General features: G+C 42.6%; 1 protein-coding gene across 1 annotated transcript in view; it reads left to right on the top strand.

The window, feature by feature from the left end:
• UMODL1 (uromodulin like 1) overlaps positions 1 to 19,908 on the top strand; it is a 59,502-nt gene extending 39,594 nt beyond the window's left edge. The window contains exons 16-24 of the mRNA XM_009679507.2: positions 2,946 to 3,159; positions 4,956 to 5,093; positions 6,746 to 7,203; positions 7,902 to 8,044; positions 9,103 to 9,339; positions 10,183 to 10,342; positions 14,032 to 14,116; positions 15,658 to 15,865; positions 17,456 to 19,908. Coding sequence (XP_009677802.2) covers positions 2,946 to 3,159; positions 4,956 to 5,093; positions 6,746 to 7,203; positions 7,902 to 8,044; positions 9,103 to 9,339; positions 10,183 to 10,342; positions 14,032 to 14,116; positions 15,658 to 15,845 — 1,623 coding nt within the window. The 3' untranslated portion in view covers positions 15,846 to 15,865; positions 17,456 to 19,908. The remainder of the gene's footprint in view (positions 1 to 2,945; positions 3,160 to 4,955; positions 5,094 to 6,745; positions 7,204 to 7,901; positions 8,045 to 9,102; positions 9,340 to 10,182; positions 10,343 to 14,031; positions 14,117 to 15,657; positions 15,866 to 17,455) is intronic.
• Positions 19,909 to 21,291: the final 1,383 nt, after the last annotated feature.

Here is a 21,291-nt window from a genome sequence, read left to right on the forward strand (position 1 = left end):
AGTCTGCCCAGGCTTTCCTGGTGCAGATACCTAGCTCTGCCTGTGTGCCTTGTGGGATGCTGCTGTGTTTGCTCTGTGGGACTTTTAGGAATCCCTTTCAAGGTGTAAGCATGGGGCTTTCTCTGTATATGTTACCTTGTCACCATGTGCATGCAATGCACATCAGCTCTGACAGTGCAGCTCTTCTGCAAATTCCAGGCCTGCCTAGAGGCCTGGTGCAGCAGGGGGATAAGCAGATTTGGCACGTAGTTGTGCAAGAGCTGTAGTCTCCTGGGAAAACCCAGCGAAACATACAGGAGCTGTGTCTGTGGATGCAGTAGAAATGAGGCTGCTTCTTGTGTCACCTCTCACTGCTGGCCCTTGCCTTCTCTCTTCCTTTTAGCCAGGGCCCGGGCTCTCCCAGGTAGCGGTTTGCTGCCTGCACACCTGAGCACTACGCTGCTGACATGAGCTCTGCCTTAAACTCGCAGGTGAAATCCAGCCCTTCTTTTGCAGAAAATATCTAGAGCAAATGTGCAGAGGAAGAAGTTGTTGGAGATGACCGTAGCTCAGCACCCGCCTGCCTCCTTTATGACCAGGAAAGTTGAGCTGGGCAGGAAGTGGGTTATGTATCCTAAAAAGAGGGTCTAAAGCAGAGCAGGGTGCTGGAAAAGATGTGTTACTCCCCTAGACAGGGCAGCTACGTGCCAGCTCTCACTTGGGCCAAGTGCTACTCATCAGGCTCTTACAGTGCGGTTTGATCTGCTGCTCTGTGTCTGCCTCTCTTGGCGTACCCAGGGAAACTGGCAGTGATGGTAGGGCATGTGGAAATATGTTTTTCTTTTTTTTTCCTTCTATTTCCATCTGCCTGTGTCCCTCTTTGAAGCTAGTAGCTGTTATGTGCAAGAAGGTTGTGTGCAACCCAGGCTCTGAGCATTCAGGAAGAATGACAAAGATGGCATAGGATTTGTCTTTCTTGTCCTGCTAGGACTCACTCTCTTTCTGTGGACTGTCTCTTGCTGGGCTTTTACTGGGATCCCCTATGTGTAACTGTAATATCAATAGCTCAGAATAGCCTGTGCTACCTACTGATGAAGGTGTTTCATTCCAGCCATTCAACCTTGCAAGTTTTGTCCCACATTTTCTATTGTTGCACTTTGTAAGTGTGGAAGAATGTAAAAGACTTCCCAGACACATGTACATATGCTGGGGAACTTAATATGGGAAAGGTGTTAAGAAGCACAGGAGATCTGTTAGCATCTCCTGGAGAAAAGGAGAGAAGAAGATATTCACTTCTCATGGACAAATTCACAACGCTGCTGGGTAGTATCACACAGGCGTGCCATGGCATCTCGTCTGCAAGACTGGGCATGCAGGCAGATAGGGAGCCCAGTGCAGTCCTATAGGGACCCTTGTTTGGGCACTTAGAAGAAATGGACTGAGAGGAGCACGTGTGGATGTTTCTCAGCTTCTCCTTAGGGAGAGTTTCTCACAACTATGTCTATATTTCTGTGCAAAACTTCTTCCCCACACACTCTTCAAAGCTGAATTAATACTAGCCTTGCGTCTTGTCTTGGACTGGTCCTGTGAGCCAATGCCATTTGGCCTGTGTCTGTTCCTCCTGTGGCTGGTGCTGAGGCTGAAGATGAGGAGAAACGGTCGGTGCAGGAAATGTAAAAACTGTTGAATGTCCCCTCAGACTCTTGCATCTGCCTGGTGCCTTGCCCCATGAACTGGCCTCCCGTGGGAGGAGGAGATGCTCCTGCGTGTGGCTGCCCTCCAGAGATGGCCAGTCATGAAGGGAAAAGCTGCAGAAAAAGAAGCAGCTGAATATTCAGCTCCAGCCTGTTTAATCTCTTTTTGAGATGTCAGTGTCTCCATCTGAGCTGGATGGTGGTGAGGCTGACTAGTGTAGCTGGTACAAAGCCTAAAGCAAAGCTGTGTTTCTTCCAGTCGTGTAGAAAGCAGACCATCCTGCTTCCTGGTGTGATATAAGAGGCTGTTTCTGTGGGGTAGTGGTGACGAAAGCTCAGGGTGCTTTGAAAAAGCAGACTTTTCTTTCTTAGTCCATTAGTGAATTCCAAGGCTTCTGTGAACAGGCTGTGAATAGTAATTTTAGCAGTTTCTCTAGACTGCCCTAAGCTCAGCTATGGTTTAGTGCGCACTACTTTGAGGGCGACCACTTCTATTCAAAATAGTGCAGTCATTTCCTAGCCTGGCTCTTGGGCTCTCTGGGAGGACTATGAGCGCAGGGTGTATGTCTGGATGGCAGCTAGAATTTGCAGAAATAATTCGACGCTCCTCAGGGAAGACCTTAGTGAAATATTTCTGAACTCGAACTGAGGAGTGGGGAGAGTCTAGGCTTGATAGGAGGTTGGGATGTGTGGCAATGCTGGTGGCAAGAAACACTTGCCTTTCTGTTTTCTTTACCCTGGTCTTAGTACTTAAAAAGAGCTGGGTTTACACTTAGTGATAAGCAGAAGAATTTTGTGCATCAGCTCAGCTCTCATGAGAAATCACCTGTGAAGAAAGTCTGAGGGTGGTCTGCTGTAAGCTGTAAGATATGTCTGAGCTCCATGAATGATTATGGTAGATGTACACACATCCTGGAGTGCCAGGAGGCCTCTCCACTTCTATCGGCTGCACCTTCTTGTCTTAGCTTGCTCCCTCTCCTTTAGCAGACTTGCTGTTGCCAGAGGCTTTTGTGAGGACCTGTGCCAAATGATAGATGGAGTGGCTTAATCATGTTTCTTGTTTGATATTCACAGTCAAATATATATCAAATCCTTTGGTTGCTGTTGAGTGGAAATGTTGTTAAGAAGCAAAAAAGTCATTTTTCTGCTGCTGCCCTCCAGAGTAGGAAGCAGAGTTGTAATGCACAGTATTAACTTCTGGGCAGTATACAAAGCCTAAAATGTAATTGCTTCTACCTGTCCGTCTTCATGTACATTTTGTTTTTATCCCAGGTACGTAACTCTCTGCCCCCTGAGCTCCTTCTGAAAATGGATGCCGGTCTGATTAAAGTGTTGATAACTGGTATTACTAATGGGAGCACAGTGGTAAGTTTCAATTTACTGATTGCAGAAGACGTGGATATCTACTACATCATCACAGCTTTTCGCAATGCCTTTGAACACAGCCGCTATTTCATGGTTGACAAGAGCAGTCTCTCCATAAACGGTAAGGAGCAGCTTATATCACAACTGTCCTTCCGAACTAGAAGGATGATAAAGCCTGTTATTAGTCTGTATTTTTTTGAGATGAAAGTACCTGTGAAAGTGATGGATGAAGAGCCATTATCTTTCCTTTATTGCTTCTGCCCATTCACCCAATAACCTTTTTTTGGAGAACATCAAAAGATAAAATAAGAACTGTGGTATCCCTGATCCAAAAAGACAAAACCAACCATTCTTTTGGTCTATATCTAGGGATAGTTTTATAGAAAAGAAGATATGGAGAAATTTAACTGGAGGGTTTTATAAGCTACCAGTGAAAACAGGTCCTTTTACACAGACAGTCTAGCCCTGTCTAAAACCATTTTGAAACACATTTCCCTCTGCTTTGCACTGATAAATTTGCATCAGATTAAAAAAAAAAAAAAGGAAACAAACAAATGAATTCTTCTGCAGTGGCACTGTTTTCTTCACGCTGGGAGTTCAGATGAAAGTCCACAATTTACCAAGACCAGCACAATGGCTGATTGTACAATTTCTTCTTCCCTATAGATAATTTAAGATGGTAACAAGAAACATTAATCTCCTAACTAAGTGCTACTGAATCCTGTTTCACAAATTGATGTCACCTCTAGAAAAAATTTGCAAATTCTGTATCCTCAACATAAGTTTGTCCAAAGACTATCGTTAGAAGCTGTCAATTAAAATCTCGGGCAAAATGGCATCAAAGGCCTGTATTTAGTCTGTCCTCCACATTCTCTCTGCCTGTTACCCTTACAGCTGTGGCTCTAAAAAGGTTGCTGCTTTTGTTGGGGGATTATGTGGTATTTATGAGCCCTAATATCCAGCAATGTGTTGTTCCCTAAAAGCTAGCATCAGTCACATTGCAGCTGAGTAAAGCTGTACTCATTGTGAAACTCATTTGTGATACCTGGCCCTAAATGTAAGCATTACTCTGTCTGCATTTTTACTGCTTACTACAGGTAATGTGCTCTTTTTGAATCTCTGGAATGCACAGGTATGATCGCTCAATCTCCACAAGACTTCTGTCTTGCTGTTTTCAGCCGTGTGCTGATGCTTTCTCATTACTACCTGCACATTAATTAGTAAGATCATGACTATCTTGTGGTAGCACTTTGTACAGTGCCTGCCTGCCTCGAACCTGCACTAAAACAGATGGTTTGTTTCAGGGACAAGTCCCCATAGAGCTAGGTTGCCGTTTTCTCATTCCCACCTATGGTGGTATGTTCGTATCTGCACAGTTATGACTGGCCTTGGGAGGAGAAAAGGAAGTTATGCATATTTTTCTTTTCAAAAATGAAAATTTTGGCTGGAGAATAATGAAGAAAGCAATTAGACTAAAACTTGGACCAGTTGTATGAGCCTCCTGTTTTTCAGACTGTTTCATTAAAGCTGAGCATTTGTTAGCCATCTCCTCAGGTCTGTGGAATGGGGGACACAACTGAGGAACCTCTGGTTTTGTAAGTGTCCCCTTTGGCTGTTGATTGGTTTAGGGGTGTAGGAGTGGGGTGCCTACATTTAGATGAGCACCCAGTGAGCATCATTAGTGGGTGTTCCTGGAGGATTTTTGTCAGTGCCATGCAAGTAGTCCTCTAGGCTATGTGTCTACCATCTCGCCTTTTGTAGAGCCAGTAGCTACCTGACTTGTACGGTGCAGTTTCACAGCCAAAGTGTAATCCCACCATGATAAACTGATGATACCGTCATGCTCAAGTTTCAGAACCATCACGTTTTCATTTATATACTCTTCACCTTTCCCTTTTACTTCAATATACCCAACAGATTATGATGAGTGCACGAGGGAAGAAGATGACTGCTCCCCAGATGCATCATGTCATAACACACTTGGGTTTTATGAGTGCAGCTGCAATGAAGGATTTGCTGATGTGCACCCAGAAAAGCCTGGAAGAAACTGTGAAGGCAAAAAACTTTTTAATTATCTAAGGGCTGACTGAAATCTTAGTGATCTGATCTCTACTGGGTGGTTAGGTCACATGTGCCACAGGCTTTGAAATTTTACCAGGGATGAATTTGTTTTTTTGTATTCAGCCGCGTCTTAATGCGAAATGTCTTGCAACAGACTTTAAGAATTTCTCACTGTAATACTCCAATCTATTGTATGACTGTTTAATGGGATCTTTGTCATGTTCTTTTAACAGTTCTGTTTTCTTGTATTTGCTATTAAAAGTAGATAGGATTATCAGGAGTGTGAGTTATTTTCACTAGCAGTAGTAGAGGAGGCAGCAGAGATAATGGAGAAGGTAACAGAAAGCACGAGGTAGGTAGTTTTACTTCTGTGTTGTAGCAGAGATGAAATGTTGGGATGACAAAGCACTTTTTCATATCAGTCAATTCATCCAGCTCCCTCTGTCTTTCCTCAAATCATTTGTTAGCTGACTTATGATGAGTCTTCTAAGTTGTTTTAGATTTCTTCAGTAATTTGTATTGGTTTTGGAACCACAGTGATAAGGTACTTGTTGGCTGAAGTAACAAGGATTTGTAAACTGCTACCAACCATTCATTTTCTGTGTTTAAACAGGTATTTAGCATTTGATAATGAGCTTTTAAGAAAGTCAGCTCTGAAAGAGCTCAGTTTTGGTTTTCTTTTTCCCCCCATAGGTTATTTTCAAATCAGTAACTTCCCAATGCAGGGCATTCCCAAAAGCTAGAAAGAGGAGTTCCAGAAGGAATCTTTTTTTTTTTTTTTATATGCAGCTTGGGAAATAGATGTTATTTATATGTACACTCCAGTAAAAATGTTGTAAGAGAATTTTTGTACAGTGAGACACATCCTGTTTCACCTTGAAAGGAATTTATTATGTTGAATTTATTACACTGGTGCTCTCTAAATCAGCGGTGGATGAACATTAAGGCTGTTTCTAGTACTAAAGAGCCATGGGGAAACCCCAGAGCCTAGGCTGGAAGTGGGGTGTTCCACATCATACACATTAATATAAATCCCTGATTCCCTTTTTCCTGTTTGCCTTCTTCCTGGAAACATTAAAGATTCCTCCTAACACACATTTGTTCAACTCCCTCCTGCGTCTGTCAGGGCACACACATGCAGTATGGGCCTGCTGCATAAAGTTTGTCTTACACTTCCTCAAAAAACGAGTTTTTCAAAGTGTAAAGGGTTGTAGTTTCTCGGCACAAATCACTCACAAATGGCACCAGTTTTTTTTTAGCAAACTCTGCTCCTATTTAGAGCCCCAAACCAGAAAAATGCAGTCCTTCCCCCTTATTAACGAAGAAAGTCTGAAGTCTTGTTGAGTGCCTTACAACTGGAGATCTCTTGCAAGCACCGATCTTCCAGAAGCATATACCTGGTTTACCTGAGCACACAAATTACTGCAGCTCTCACGAAATGAAACTCTTCAACTTTTCTCACAGGCCCTTTATGTATTAAGAAAAAGCCATAGCTTTGGCACTAAACGAAGCTGGTTTAAAAAAAACAGAAGAAATTGGTTTACTGTCAGTAACTGTGAGTGTCCTCATAAGGGTTTGCTTTTATCATATTAAAACAACTTGAATTTGTAAATTACAACAATGCCTTTATTTTTGGTACTCTTCAGCATTTCCTGTCCACCAGGAGGCAACAGTGATGGAGAAGAAACCTGTACATAAAACAGTTTTACCTGTGCTATCTCTGCCGACCTCTACTCATGTTTCGTCCCCTGCTGCATTGGGCTCCTCTATTACGGGGCACAAAGCTCTGGACAACACCATCCTCTCCAGTGTGGTGCTGCCTCCTTTCACCACGGATCCAATGTCAGCTCCTGACTTTTCTCCTCAAACATCTCCTCTCCCCCTTGTTAAACCTACCAAGGAGGTTTCCGTTAAAGATGCAGTGAGAGTGTTCTGTGAAATTGAGAAGATAGTCCTTACCATCCAGAAGAGATTTTTACAGCAGGAATCTATCCCCGAATCCTCACTCTACCTGGGGGAGCCTCTCTGCAACGTGAGCACCAGCAACCGCACTCATGTTGTACTGCAAGCAGGCTGGGGCGACTGCGGTATTGAAGTCGAGACAGTAAGTCCTCTGAGCCAGAGAGGAATGAGAAGAAGCCTCAGAGCATTTTTTTCTCTCTGTGGGGTGGAATGGCACCTCCTAAGCTAGGAATACAGCCTGTTAGTTGATGAAATTTTGTCCAAAAAAAAATTTCTTTGGACAAAGAAAAACCCTTCTTGCAAGCAGAAAGTTACCTCTCTGTGTGGGGGCAAGCAAGAAAGTAAAAGCAGTCTTTGGATTCAGGCAGCAAAATTCAGGAGTCTCTCTAAATTGAGAGTAACTTCCTATGCCTCTTTGAATTCCTTCTGCAGCTGTCAGAAGCTTCTCTTTTCTTAAGAGCAATTTCAATGTAATATTTAAACAAGTATCCCAATTACTATCGTACAGTAGTGGGGACCATGAGAGGGGGCTGTCTCTGTTAAAGGGAATATCATATCTTTAAAGTTTGGATCCCTAACCAAACACAAGGCTTAGGCACTGGCAAAGCACAGAAATTCCCTTGTGGAACCATTATCATTGCAGACTGTACTAGGAAGGCTGATGGATTTTCATTTTCTAGCGCTATAGCAACGAAGATACTAGAGATTTAATCTACTTGATTTTTTGCAGTCAGGAGAATGGAGAATTCCTAACTACTTGAAGCTGGTAAGCCTGTAGGTCTGCTATATCCTAGAAACACTGATGTTCACAGGTTTTGCTTTCTTCTTTCTGTGTTGCAGAATGTGACTAATACTGTAGTGAAAACAATACTTCGGAATGACGTTTCTGCTCAGGGAGTAATCCAGTACTTAAAAATTGCCAGTCCAATTCACTGTGTGTTTCAGAACAATCTCTTGGCTTCATCTGGATACACTGCGGAAGGGTGAGTAACAACTGTGCTTTGAAATGCTGTTGAGTTCAGTGCTGCTGCACGGGGAAAATCCCCAGCGGTTGTAGCTGTATTCAGTGACAATGCTTGCTATACTAAATAGCCTGCCAGCCTATGAATCCTGTGCTCAGAGGATCCCTCTTAAGTATTCTTCTGCTGCTGGATCCAACATGCCAACAGATCCAACAACTAAAAAGCTTGGCTGTTGCCTGGTTAAACTGTAGATGAAAGTAAACCTTTGGAAACTACTGGTGCAGGTTTAGTAGCCAGAACTCCTGACTTCTCTTTGCCTCCCTGGGTAATCACATGCAATTAGCAATAACAATATTTACCTGCTTTTGAAACACAACTACGGTTTATCTTTTCAACTAATTTAGGCATACAGACTGCTATGTGGGTGCTAGGCTTGGTGCAGAGGATGGCAATTTTTAACCTCCACAAATTCTTATTTGATTATCTTAGAAAAAACGAAAAGATATGTAATGCAAATATTTTTTTTGGAAAGGCTTCAACTTCCAGTAAGATGGAATGAAATCCTCTATTTATGGCTAGAGGATAGGCTGCAGCAGACTGTCCCCTGACAGTGAATGTTCTCCCTTTATACAACTGCACCTCCTCTCTCTTTGCTAGCACTATGCTTAAACTATCACCAAATCCACTTGCTGTTTCCTGAACCTCTCTAAATACTGTACTTTTCTTTATATCCCAGACAAAAAATTTGTCAGGCTTTGTATCTCCCTGCTCCATGAACTCTATATCGTTTCTTCACGTCCCTCATTTACTGTTCAGGCTTCTCACTTCTTGGCTTTTGTTCTCATTGTTTTGAACTTTAAAACAGCTCATAGTCTTGTTCCCTCTCACTTCGTACTTCCCCACCCGAAAACTTGGTATGTCTTCACCCTGTCCTCTTGAAAATCTTCCTAATGTCTTGGACTGCAGATAACTCCTCCCTATGATACATGAGAGGTGGAGAAACAGGCACTGTACTTACGACTTACAGAAACATAGTCAAATCTGTGGTCTTTTTTTAAAGAGGTTAATTGTTGTTTCAGAATTTACACCATTTTTGAGGATTTACATGGATCTGGACACTTCAGAACAGAAATGCAGTTGTTCATTGGAAACTCCCCAGTACCTAAAAATTTCAGTGTCTCTGCCAGTGACGACGTACTGATTGAAGTGGGGATCCAGAGAGAGAACACCAAGCTCAAGGTGGTCCTCACTGACTGCTGGGCAACTCCAACTAATAATTCAGGGGATCCCCTCTCATTCACTTTTATCAACAACAGGTACAGCAAAGGCTACTTGCAAATAATAAGTGCCATACCTTGGATATGCCAGTGGGGCTGACTACTAATGTGTTATCTTTTAAATGCTTTTAATGCGTGTTTGCATTGTTCATATACACAGTCCTTTACCTTTCTGACAGGTCATGTCTTCTTTGAACAAGAAAGATGGGTATAAAAAGAAAATATTTTCAAAGGGAAATGTGGTAATTGTTTGAGTTTGTTTGTCTTACACATAGTTTTTAAAGAAATTGTACCTTTGATCTGAAGAAATAAGTGGTTTTGGCAGTTGGTAGTGTACATTTGAAACATGTGCTTTGCCCATTTCTCTGTGCTTCAGATATTAACAAGGGTCTGCATGATTGAAAGCCTAGGTTAAGTGATTCCTATATGGAATAACTTTCATCCAGAAACAATATTCAGCAGGCTCTGGTAAGAGAAGAGGTTTATCCCTGACCTCACTCCTATGTCTTGTTCCCTGGGGTCACCCTCCACCTTGAAATACAGGGTAGTCCTTTCTTTCGGTAAGAAAAGCTGTTCTTTCTAATGTGATATTTGGTTCACTTTCTGTGTTTGGTGAAGTCAAATTTAAAACCTTCTCCCTGTCGCTCTCTTCTTTCTTTCCATTCCTCCAGATAATTCTTGAATCTCCTATTCTAGTTGATTACTGCAAAATAAAGCAGCAACTAATCCCTTATCACAGCTCTGCCTATAGAGCATCTGGCTGTGACTTTCTAACAGGCTTTTCTTTCAGGCTTACAACCTGAGGTATCATGTGCTATTGCCAGAACACGCCCCTTCTGTAGACCTAGCTACCATGTATGGGTTTTTTTTCTTCTTTTTCAGCTGTCCCATCCCAAACACATATACCACACTGCTAGAGAATGGAAACTCAAGGAAAGCACAGTTTAAGCTGAAAATATTTTCCTTTGTCAACAATTCTGTGGTTTACCTACACTGCAAAGTTCGTATTTGTATGGAGACAGCAGAAAGTACTTGCAGGACGGTAAGGGCTTTGCGCCTGTGCTCCCATATTTTTCTGATATGCCATACGTAGCTCTTCCATGGAACTGAAGGATTCATGTTTCCAAACAGGCTATAAAATAGCCCTTGAAATTATCCCTCATCCTCTGCTGAGAGCAGGGAGGAGTGGGGAAGAACTATAGCCATATGGAAGTATCAGCCTTTTTTTTTTGTCCCCCATCCTCTTAGTTAAAAGCATGGAGCTTACACAGAAATGAGTATCAAAGTTGGGGAACTGGAGAAGTGAACCTTTCACCTCTGCCTTAAGGGTATCTAGAAGGAAGTTGCAATGAGATAGGCCATTCAGAAATGTGTCAGTGATCCTCATAGTCCTCAGACAGACACATCATAACAATGGACAGCTACCCATGTATTGGCAGTTTCAGCAGAAAAGTCTAATTAAAATTATTTGAGATGTCTTTCTGTCCTTTTTTTCCCCCAGAAATTTACTTCTATAGGTCAGAGTTTAGTTGCCAGGATAGGAAACTCCATAACGTTTAAGTTTCTAGGGCTGTGAATCTGGTACAGTTAAACAGGGCTTTCTAAAGTGGTGAACCAAGCAATGTTCTGTTTTCCTAATTGTATTCCAAATCATTGCATTGTTTCTTTTTAGTTCTAAGTATGTGATACACTGTTTCATGTAAAAATGTGTTGCTACCGTATTAGTAAGAAAAATTGGCCTTCGTTGATGGCTTTTTTCCTTTCTACCATACACACAGGAATTCTCCCTTCCCTCTGACAACCTTCCTGTTTTTTTTTCTGTCAAGGATGTTTTCATTAACAATTTGGTGGTCCTCCATTGTTTTACACTTTCCTCTAGCTCTGAATAACTCGTTTTGAGCTCATTATAAAGCAAATTACCTTTTCCTAAAAGATTACAAATGGCTGGCCGAAGATACTTGTTTCCTTTCTCAAAACATAAAGCCTCCTCCAGAGGAAAAAAAGGAAGTAGGAACAGGAAATGTGACTGACAGATAGAAAGATGGCTCCAGGTTTCACAGCTGATTTTGCTTGTTAAAAATCTGTGCTTAAACAAACACCAGCTTATGCCCTCCTTCGGAGGACGTGGTTCCCTCCCCCAGCTGGCTGTGTGGCTGCACAGGCAGTGTCCTGCACAGTCGAAGAGGGACATGGTGGTAGCAGCCAGGTGAGAGTCAGCAGGGATGGACAGGACAGGGACTGTGTGGGCAGGTATTGCAGCCTAAAGCAATCAAGCTATGGCTTTCCTAGGAGCTGCTGTTTTTGCTGTTGGAGCAGTCCTGTAACTGTATAAATTGGGACTTAGGTATATGGCCAGCTGAAGGCCTGGCTGTGATCCGAATTACAGGGGTTGGTGATGGTGTAATTCTGCTAGCTGGCTATAAAAGGAGGGAGGTGATCCTCCCCCTCTACTCAGCCCTGGGGAGGCCGTATCTGGAGTACTGTGTCCAGTTCTGGGCTCCCCAGGACAGGAGAGACACGGCACTGCTGGAGAGAGGCCAGCGGAGGGCTGCAAAGATGATGAGGGGACTGGAGCATCTCTCCTGTGAGGAAAGGCTGCGAGAGCTGGGCCTGTTCAGCCTGCAGAAGAGAAGATTGAGAGGAGATCTGATCAATGCGTACAAGTATCTGAAGGGAGAGTGTCAAGAGGATGGGGCCAGACTCTTCTCACTGCTGCCCAGCGACAGGACGAGAGGCAACGGGCACCAACTGAAACACAAGAAGCTCTGTCTGAACATGAGGAAAAACTTATTTCGTGTGAGAGTGGCTGAGCCCTGGCACAGGTTGCCCAGAGAGGCAGTGGAGTCTCCTTCGCTGGAGATATTCAAAACCGGCCTGGACGCGATCCTGGGCAATGTGCTCTAGAGGACCCTGCTTGAGCGAGGGGGTTGGACTAGATGCTCTCCAGAGGTCCCTTCCAACCTTGGCCATTCTGTGATTCTGTGAAAAGAGAAGAAAATGAGACCTGGAGGTATGGTTGGGATTGACAACTGCAATTAACATGGCACAGCAGAAGTAATTGGCTAGACCCTCTTCTTTCAGGGATAATATTTATTTAGGGAAAAGGAATTATACTGTTCTTTCTCCTATGCAAAACTTACTCCTTATGAAAAATTATAGAATTCAGTATGTTAGACTGAGATAAAAACGTTATATGGAGAAGACAAGTACTATGCACATCTAGGGAGGATAAATTGACAATAACTTTTACAAAGAAAGGAGAAGATGCTGCCAGATGTGCAAAGATCAAGGGCAATTGGAGCAAAGACACACAGCGTATTTGGAAATCACCTCAGACAGCTGAGAAAGTGCCCAGGTACTGGTAACCCTCTGAACAACAAGAAGAGAGAGAGCTGGAGCCCCCAGAGCTAAGGGGGAAAGCAGAGAGGGAGGCAAGTCTCCATATTTAGGCCAAAGCAGTATCTGCAGGATTAGTTGAGAGCCTACTTGCATGTCCCTTGGCCCTGCTGGGATAAAGAGGCCTCCTCACAGGATCTGCACAGCAAGGACAGCTGCTGACTAGCTACTTGTGAGCAGGCACTTGGGGCAAGGGGATGAAGCCTAGTCTTCCCCACCTTCCCGCCTGCCTCTGGTAGCAGAGAGCAGGGGTTGCTCTGTGCTCGGCTCAGTCATTCCAAGGGCAAGAGAAGCAAGTACTGGCAAGCGGCTCTGAAACCACTGCTAACAGAGGGCCCTGTCATGGGCTATGATGGCAATGTGTCTTCCAGCCCTTGGCTGACTGATGTGAAGCCTGGGCTAGGGTATGGGGAAGGTGAATACTCCCCTAGCACTCTGCTCCTCCATCTGTCTGCTGCTTCGGGCAATACTGACTTGCTTCATGGCAGACTTGCTTCAGTTCTTTGCCCACAAAATTGAGACTTAACTTCCTTTATTATTTCTTCTCACCTAGTCTTTTAATTCCTTGTTTTCTTGGGTGGAGAAGTGTAAGATACTCTTAAGTTTAGAGCAGAAAAAACAGATATAGTGGAGAGGAGAAATGGAAAAGAAATATGATTTTGAGTAGGAAGAAGAAAGGCATGCCAGTACTATCAGGCAGAGCCATGTGTGCAGAAGAGTACAGTCACTCCATGGCCAGGTGGAACCAAAAAATAATTGACATTAGGGACCAGCTATGTAACCGTATTCCCTAGTTGTGCATCTGCTTAGTTGGGAAAGCTACTCGGGGGTAGGCCAAAGTCACAGTTATATGGCTATCTTATTGGGGCCTGATCTGGCTTAAGGCACTGTTGCTGACAATGCCTTGTATCAACATAGCTAGGCTGGTGACACTGGTGAAACAGTCTTGTGTAGACAAGCTGTTAAGACACCCTTACACTTCCCTGCTTTCTTTTGCTGCTTATGATATGATACTGCAGCTTCTCTGTTTTACATGCACCTCCAGGAGCGCCACAGTATCTTAAGAATTGCAACCTAAAAGAGTAAGAAACAAACCAAATGGTGCTACTGAGAAAGCGTACAGAAGATGACAGTGTGTTGCGTATTCTGCAAACGTTGCTCACAGAAAGCTGAAGTGGCTAGTTTATCCTTAATATTGCACAGGGCAGGGCTTCCCAAGCTAGTAGTTCACAGAGTAGTAGTAGATAACATTTGACTTCAGATAGTCATTGAAAGGCTTTGTATTATTAATTAGTCAGCCATATGATTTATTGGAGTTTGAATTGATTGTTACAGAGATGTCGTGGGGTTCGATCCCTGAAAACTGGTGAAACTGTTGCTACCCACAGGACGTCCTGGGGACCCCTATGTAAATCTGCTGGTGAGTTAACAACAGATGTTTACACAAAGGTGACACAGAGTAACCAACATTTCAAGGTTCTTTTTCGCTGGCAAAGAGACCTGAAAAACTGTGATACAAAAACCTCTGCATTTTCTTCTGAGGAGCAGGGGCCCTTACTGAAGCCATGTGGCAATGTGGAAAAGTCTTTGCCCTCCTTGATGAAGCGACTATCAGATAAGGGACTGGGGAGAGGAAGAGGAAGAAAATATTTCACGTAGCTATTTGCACAGGTGGATAAGTACAACAGCCACCAAATCAAACCTTTATTACAGTTACCCAAAGTCACTGGAATCTTTTAGATTGCAATTAGTTTTTACAGCATTTACTTTACACATCCTTACACCACAGTTATATTGAGCTCTGAAGACCAAAATTAGAGGAGATAAGAGACTGCATTGCCATGTTTCCCGACACTGACTTTATTAATGCTGCGAGGGAAGGTGGCAGAGCCGAGCTGGTACAGAGCACTTTGGCTAATCTGGTGGAGCAGCACAATACGGGAGCGAACACCAGCACCGTGTACTTAGTGCAAGGTCCAATTTGTACTGCTTTATACGTCTTCTGCTTTTAGCCTTGAGTGATGTTTTCAAGGGCAACTGCTGCTTCTAACATTTTGAATCATTTGGCCCCCTCCAGCCATTTGCACTCTTATTTATTATTGATGTAAAACACAGATTAAGAGTACATGGCAACATGTGTATCCCAACACATAGGCTGCTTGAGATGACATGTGGTGTCCTATTCCCTCCTTCCCACAGTGTCTCAATGCTATTCCAGGAAAGTACAGGTCTCCTGTAGCTCCTATGCCATGTCTGCCAGCCCTATACAGACATCGTAGACCCTTCGGCTTTTCAGGTGGCACTAGATGCCAATGCTCAGGCTACAAAGTTGAGCCTTGGTGACTACTTCAGCGTAAGTCACTTAACTGGCTCCTCTAACCAGTCTGGCTGGATCTCTGCTGACTTGGAAGCTTAGACACACACACACATGGAGAGACCCCCACGTAGGCTCCTGAATGTGACTGTGTTGATCTATGAGCTGAATCTTTCCCTAAATGCCTTGTATTTAAAGAAGCATTACTTATGAGATGAAAGCAAATTAAGTGTTTTTAATAATCATGGAGGAATGGGAGCAGGATTAAGACAGAAGAATGCTCCACCTCTATAAACCTGGGTTGTTCTGAAAGCAGAGCAGCATTTCAAAAAGTTGCATATCCTTATCTTTTGTTTAATTCCTATTTTAACGGCAAATTGTAGTGGGAAACTCCAAACACACATCATACATAAGTCTGCAGGGATTCTATACTTTTACATGAAGAGATGGCTTGGACTGTGGATCACAGACATTTCCATGAGGAGCACCCTCCCAAAAAGGCTGGATCAAGTCTATATTACAGCTCTATGCTTTGACAAGTAGACTGGCTAATTAGTAGGAAAAGGTTTTACTGCTTGGCTGCCTCCTTATCCCAGGAACAGATTTAGGAATTTCAAAGCTGTGTCTTTCACCTCTTCTTTTTTTAGCATCTGATGCAAAGAGAGAGAAGGAGGCTGGGCTAGGAGTTGGATACATCATCCTTATTGTCATTGCTGCATTTGTTTTCGTGCTGGGAGTTGCGGGCCTTTTCTTTTTCCGGTACCAGCAAAAGACAGGAGGATACAATTTCAGAATCAAGTCTGACAACTTCAGCTACCAAGTGTTCTACGATTAGCTATGTTCAAGTTACCAGATGTAAGTACTGAATCATGATCAGTTACTTTTCTAACTGCTTAGCTCTTCCTGAATTGGTTAAATACTTGTAAATGAGCTTTTTGTAGTTAGGGGTATATGTATATCTATATCCTGTTTATTAAAGGGGAAGACTGTAGAAGCAAGCCTGAAATTCCTACCGTTCTTGCTGGTTTTCAAAGGCTGCAAACTATGGAGGAAGAGGATAGCCTTCTTTTCCTTCATGGCTTCAGTCTCAGTTATAGTAAATGACGTCACTTTTGGAGAGTGTCTATAACCATCTCCAAAAAAAGTATATCACTTTTGGTTTTACATCATGGATTGGCATAGTCGGGTAGAGAAACTTTACCACTCTCTTTATAAGCACGGTCCTTTTTGTCTGGGAGTTTATTTCAGAAGTTACCCCTTTCTGCAAAAGCTTGGGTTTATATTTTTACAGAAAATAGGGACATGTTAAACATAAGAGCTGGAAACGTTGATAATACATAAGCAGTGCTTACATGAGCCTGCAGAGAGTCTGAAAAGATAGCTCTGAGGAGTGTTAACCACAACAACAAATTCTACCTCTGCAACTTTGGAATTTGACACTTTTCCAGAATGCCATAGGATTCAGCATTTTTGCTGTAAAACGAGTGCATCGAACTGCTCACCACAGTTTGTATGTTTGTGCCTTTAAGAGCAGGAGAGATAGGTGGGAAAGCTGGCTTGCTAAAATGTAATGCACAACTGAAGGACATTTACTACACATCTGATCCCATTCTGTTCCTGCGTGCTTGCTTATTTGACATTATCATGTCAGTGAGTAATTCTTTCCTGACTGAGGCCTCATACTTGACAATGCAGCTAGCTTGACCACAGTAGATTCACTAGACTCATTGTATGGTATTCCCAGATAACTTATCTTGCTTTACTAATTACAGGAGCTCTTAACATACCTCACAGAGGAAGGACGGGGAAGGCTGTATCCCAGCTTGTAAAGTCTTGAGTAGTCACGAAGAGGTCTATTCCCCTGGTCCTATATTACAAAGATCACCCTTTGTAGTGATCTATGGGCAGCTTCAGAGAGATCTCTGAAGGTGAGGGCAGGCAGTGCTGCCTATCTGAAGCCTATGGGGAAGGTACTTGGGGCTTCTTGGTACAGCCCCAGCAGCTGTACAGTCCCTTTGGAGATACGGGTCCCCCTGGGGAGTTATAGTCTGGCATAAACGGCATATCTATGTTCCTTACTTTAAAACCTGTCTATAAAACCTCTGAGTCTCACCACAGGGAGAAGAGAGGCTTGCCTTCATTCATCATCCTGCTCTTGTAATTCCTCCTCTTGGTGGTCATGAGTGATTGCAACACTTGAAATTAATGTCAGTTCTGGAGTTGTGCAAGGAGGTTGTGGCATAAAGGATATTGTCAGGCTCATAACACTTATATATAATCAGCATGTTGGAGTCTCAGCTAATGGATCCTTTTAGATTCTGGAACAACTCAGGTGTTCTTCCCTACACATTTTACTTCCTTACATATTTTTCTACTTTGGAAAGTAGTTGAAAGTAGTTGATGACGTCTCCCAGTCATGATTTATTTCACTTTTACTTTTTCTAGATGGACTATGTCTCATCGCATAGAGAACAGCAGCTTGTCTTCACCTAGCTTTTGGCTTTTATTATTCTTCATGATGCTGATCACAGCTGGTTGCAACCCTGACTCTTCCAAGTTAATGTCAGATATAAAAAGGATTCTGTATCTCTCTAATTTTTCTATCAGTCTGGCTTTTCCTTGGCGTCCTAAGAAATATTTGTGATTGCAGCTCTAGACTGAAGTGAATTTGTTTGGCAATTTTTCCATGGAAAAAATAAAAGGGAAAAAGAAAAGACTTCATGGTTCTCTAGTCATGTTCCACCGTCTGGCTCTCCCACTGTGTCATGTTGCAATGTGCCCTTCTTGTATCACTTGTGCTGTGACAACTGACAAGCTTGATGTTTCTATAAATACTCCAGGAAGTAAATCAGCAAAGCGTTGGAGAGAGCTCCTTTTCAATTTGCTATTCACCTGTTTACTTAGGGCGAGGTTGAAGCCCTGAGCTGCAGTGATGCTGAAGACTTAGCTGTACAACGCCTTAAGTATACAGAAGCTGAAGAACAAGCAATAGACTTGCCAGCAAATAAAGAACAGACACCATGAATCTGTGGCTTAACCTGCCTCAAGTGTTCTTCAGCATGAGTTTTGAGATTTGACTGTGAAGTTTCTAATCAATAAGGGCTTAGTGGAAAGAGAGAGAGAAAAAAAAGCTTTTTCTGCTACTGGGAGACCATATTTTTCCAGATAACTATTGGTAACTATTTAGTTTGTTGAGATGGGCCAGAATGACTGTGCAATCGAGCTCCAGAGTGTATTGCCCATTGAAGCGAGGGCACTCAAATTGCCCTCAAATTGCACTCAAATTTGAGCTGTATTTTGATTGACTGGAAGAACCCACTGTTAGTGTAGCAGTAAGGGTTTAGTTTACATGCTCCATTGGATACAGCAACAATCTATTTGTTCAGCTGGATAAACTGGAACAAAAAGCCGTGTAATTTCCTCCAATAGTCCCCTTTTCCTGGCAGCTTTACTTTACAACTACTGTAACACTATTTTCCCTTTATAAAAAAGTTTTACAGTGGTTTTTTTTCTTCCTTTTTTGTTCCTGCTCAGCCGTTCACACTTCAGCTGTGTCCTAGACTGGCCACTTAAGTCCCCCTCTGCCACGACCCATTAATAGAAATGATGATAGGAATTTAATTGCAATATATGTTTCTAATAGCAAGGGAAGCTGCTCCTCTGTGTTTCAGAGGGAAAGGCCTAGATCATCACTTTGTGAAGGGGAAGAAAGTTCGTGCTCAGAGTAAGTAAGCAGGGTGCTGCATGGTCTTGCAGAAGTTGACCTTAGCCATGGCATTCCAAACCTATGGGTGCTGCCAGATTTGTGCTGCAAGACACCTGCAAAGGGCCACGGAGCTGGCAAAGGTCTGCTATTGCTGTGACTCTTAGACCAGTCTTTAACACAAGCAGCTCCTGCAGGACTGCTCCCAGGGATGTTCTTCTCTCTTCCTGTGCCCGAAACCTCCACTTTAGTGAGTGTTTTGGAAGATGGAGAGGAAAGTCTGCAGGTTCTGACACCTACATGCTCTCTTCCTATACAGTGGTTTAGTTTGCTATGTCTGGGTCAAATATAACATGGTAATTTACAGTGAAGAAGCTCATCTCACTATAATAGACATCATTATAAACAACTGTTCAGTGGAAATTAGCTATAAGCCTGAACTCACAAATACTTTTTGGAGCCATAGCATTTAGGTGCTGATTTATCAGTATGGAGTGGTAGTCTGGGAAATCTGTCTTTTTTATCTGCTTAATCTAATTTCTGTTAGGTACTCAGATTACTGGTTAAGGGACTTGGCCTACATTTTGCAAATGATCAGACTAATTAATCTTAGCGGTTATATATGCCTTTAAAATCCATAAATAAATTTCTGAATAATCATTTGTATTCTACTTTTGTTTTGAGTGGCTCTATAAGGAGAAATCTTTGTGACTTGTGTTTTCCTTGCTAAAATGTCAGCTCCCAGATCCTGATATAAACATCCATTTTGTTACAATTCATTAATGAAGCTACAATTTATTAATTTTTATAAACTTAAAGTTTGCTTAACATAACCATAAACTTTTTATTTGGTAGGAGTGTCTTCACTTTTGCTCAGTTTGCTCTTGAATATACAGTGTATTAGCCTTCCGTACACAGTGAAAGGATAAACTATTTTACCATAATATTTTTCTAGTTTGTAGTACTTACAGTCTTCAACTTATTGAAAGTGACAGGACTAGAGCTTTGCCTGTTGATTTCAGTGGAACTATGTCATTTACAAAAGCTGAGCATTAGTCCTCAGATTTAAATGCTCAGATTTAAAATGCAGTAGCTTGCATGTGATGCTTTGCATGCTCAGCAGAAACTGCTATTGTGAATATCAGAGTTTGTGTAGCTCAGTTTTGGTGTCTTAATAAAAGCACTCCCTAAGCTTATTGTTGGCTTTTGTACTGTTATTTTTCCCTTTTATGATTTAGTCACAGGTATTAATATGTGTGTCTTGTGGATGTGACAGCTTCTGAAGAACTGTTCAAGTATCAGTATAATGTTCAAGTATCAGTATAGCGCTCAAAACGCAGTGCATGACCTTATCCAAATGCTGATGGACTGCAATTATGACTGACTATGTATGCACACTTACTAAGAGTCTCTTCTTCAAAACACCAGACGAGCATATTATTGGTTTCATGTTTTACATCTAAAACAACCGAAAAAGCATGCAAGATTTCTAGCCTGGTAACAGAATTTCAGTAAGGTGGTGATCCCATCTGAAACTAGCGTGACACCAGCCTCCCTGAGCATTTGATTTGTCCAGTTTTGAGGGCTGCTCCAAAGGCAGCATATTCAGAGCTCCCTCAATGAAGCTTTTCCTAAGGGTGTTAGTGGACTACTTGTCCTGATCTGAATGTGAAAATCAGGGAAGGATGTCAGCACTTGGTCCAACTATTTCCTTTCTCATCCCTGCACAAGTGTTCCACAACTGCCACCTCCTCTTTGTTCATCATTTTTTCCCCTCTTCGCTATGCTTCAGTGGCTAGCAGTCACCCTCCTCTCAGAGCCGTGTTCCCATGTGTCTCCTTTTCACGCTGAAGCGTAGAACAGGTTGTTCATTTGAGATATCACGCATAGGGAGCAGTAGGGTCCCTCTGTCCCTACTGATTTCACCCTATCTGCTGCTCGGACAAAACTTGATGGCTTTGAAGGGTTCCTTTTAGACTGCTGTAGTCGGTTGCCCACATAAGCGAACAGGCACTCTGTAGCCAAGCACATAACTAGGTGTCCAAGAAGAGATCTTCCAGAGGAGTAGCACTGACTGCTTCCTCTCCACAGTCCCATGTTGCCCACCTTTTGTTCTGTGAATAATGTGCTGGCTCTGTATAATTATTTGTGACAATGACTGAAAAAAGAGTAAAAATAAAATCCGAAGATTTAGCTTTGACCTATTACATTGTTTCCCAAAAGCACTTAAGAGCAGTGGTATGTGTGCCTAATGTTCCCATTGTTCACTGAGAAAACCACACTGCTGACACCTGATGCAGGAACACTCATATTATGCCTTTCTCGCCTATTCTAACATTGCCAAGCTCCGATCCCACTGGGGCTGGGAAAAAAAGCTGAGATACGAAAATGTTCTCATCCATTAAAATATGAAAGAGCTAGCTTCTTAATGCTGGTTTGGAAAGTTTTATTGTAGGCTGCGGAAGGAAACAAGTTAGACAAACTGAAAACATTTAATTGCAGTTGATCTAAAACCACAATGTTAGCTACATTCGGACAGAAAGCCTAGAGCACAGAGCCACCTAATGGCTTTGTGGAA

The sequence above is a fragment of the Struthio camelus genome, chromosome 1 (genome assembly GCF_040807025.1).
Source record: "Struthio camelus isolate bStrCam1 chromosome 1, bStrCam1.hap1, whole genome shotgun sequence".
Classification (NCBI taxonomy): domain Eukaryota; kingdom Metazoa; phylum Chordata; class Aves; order Struthioniformes; family Struthionidae; genus Struthio; species Struthio camelus.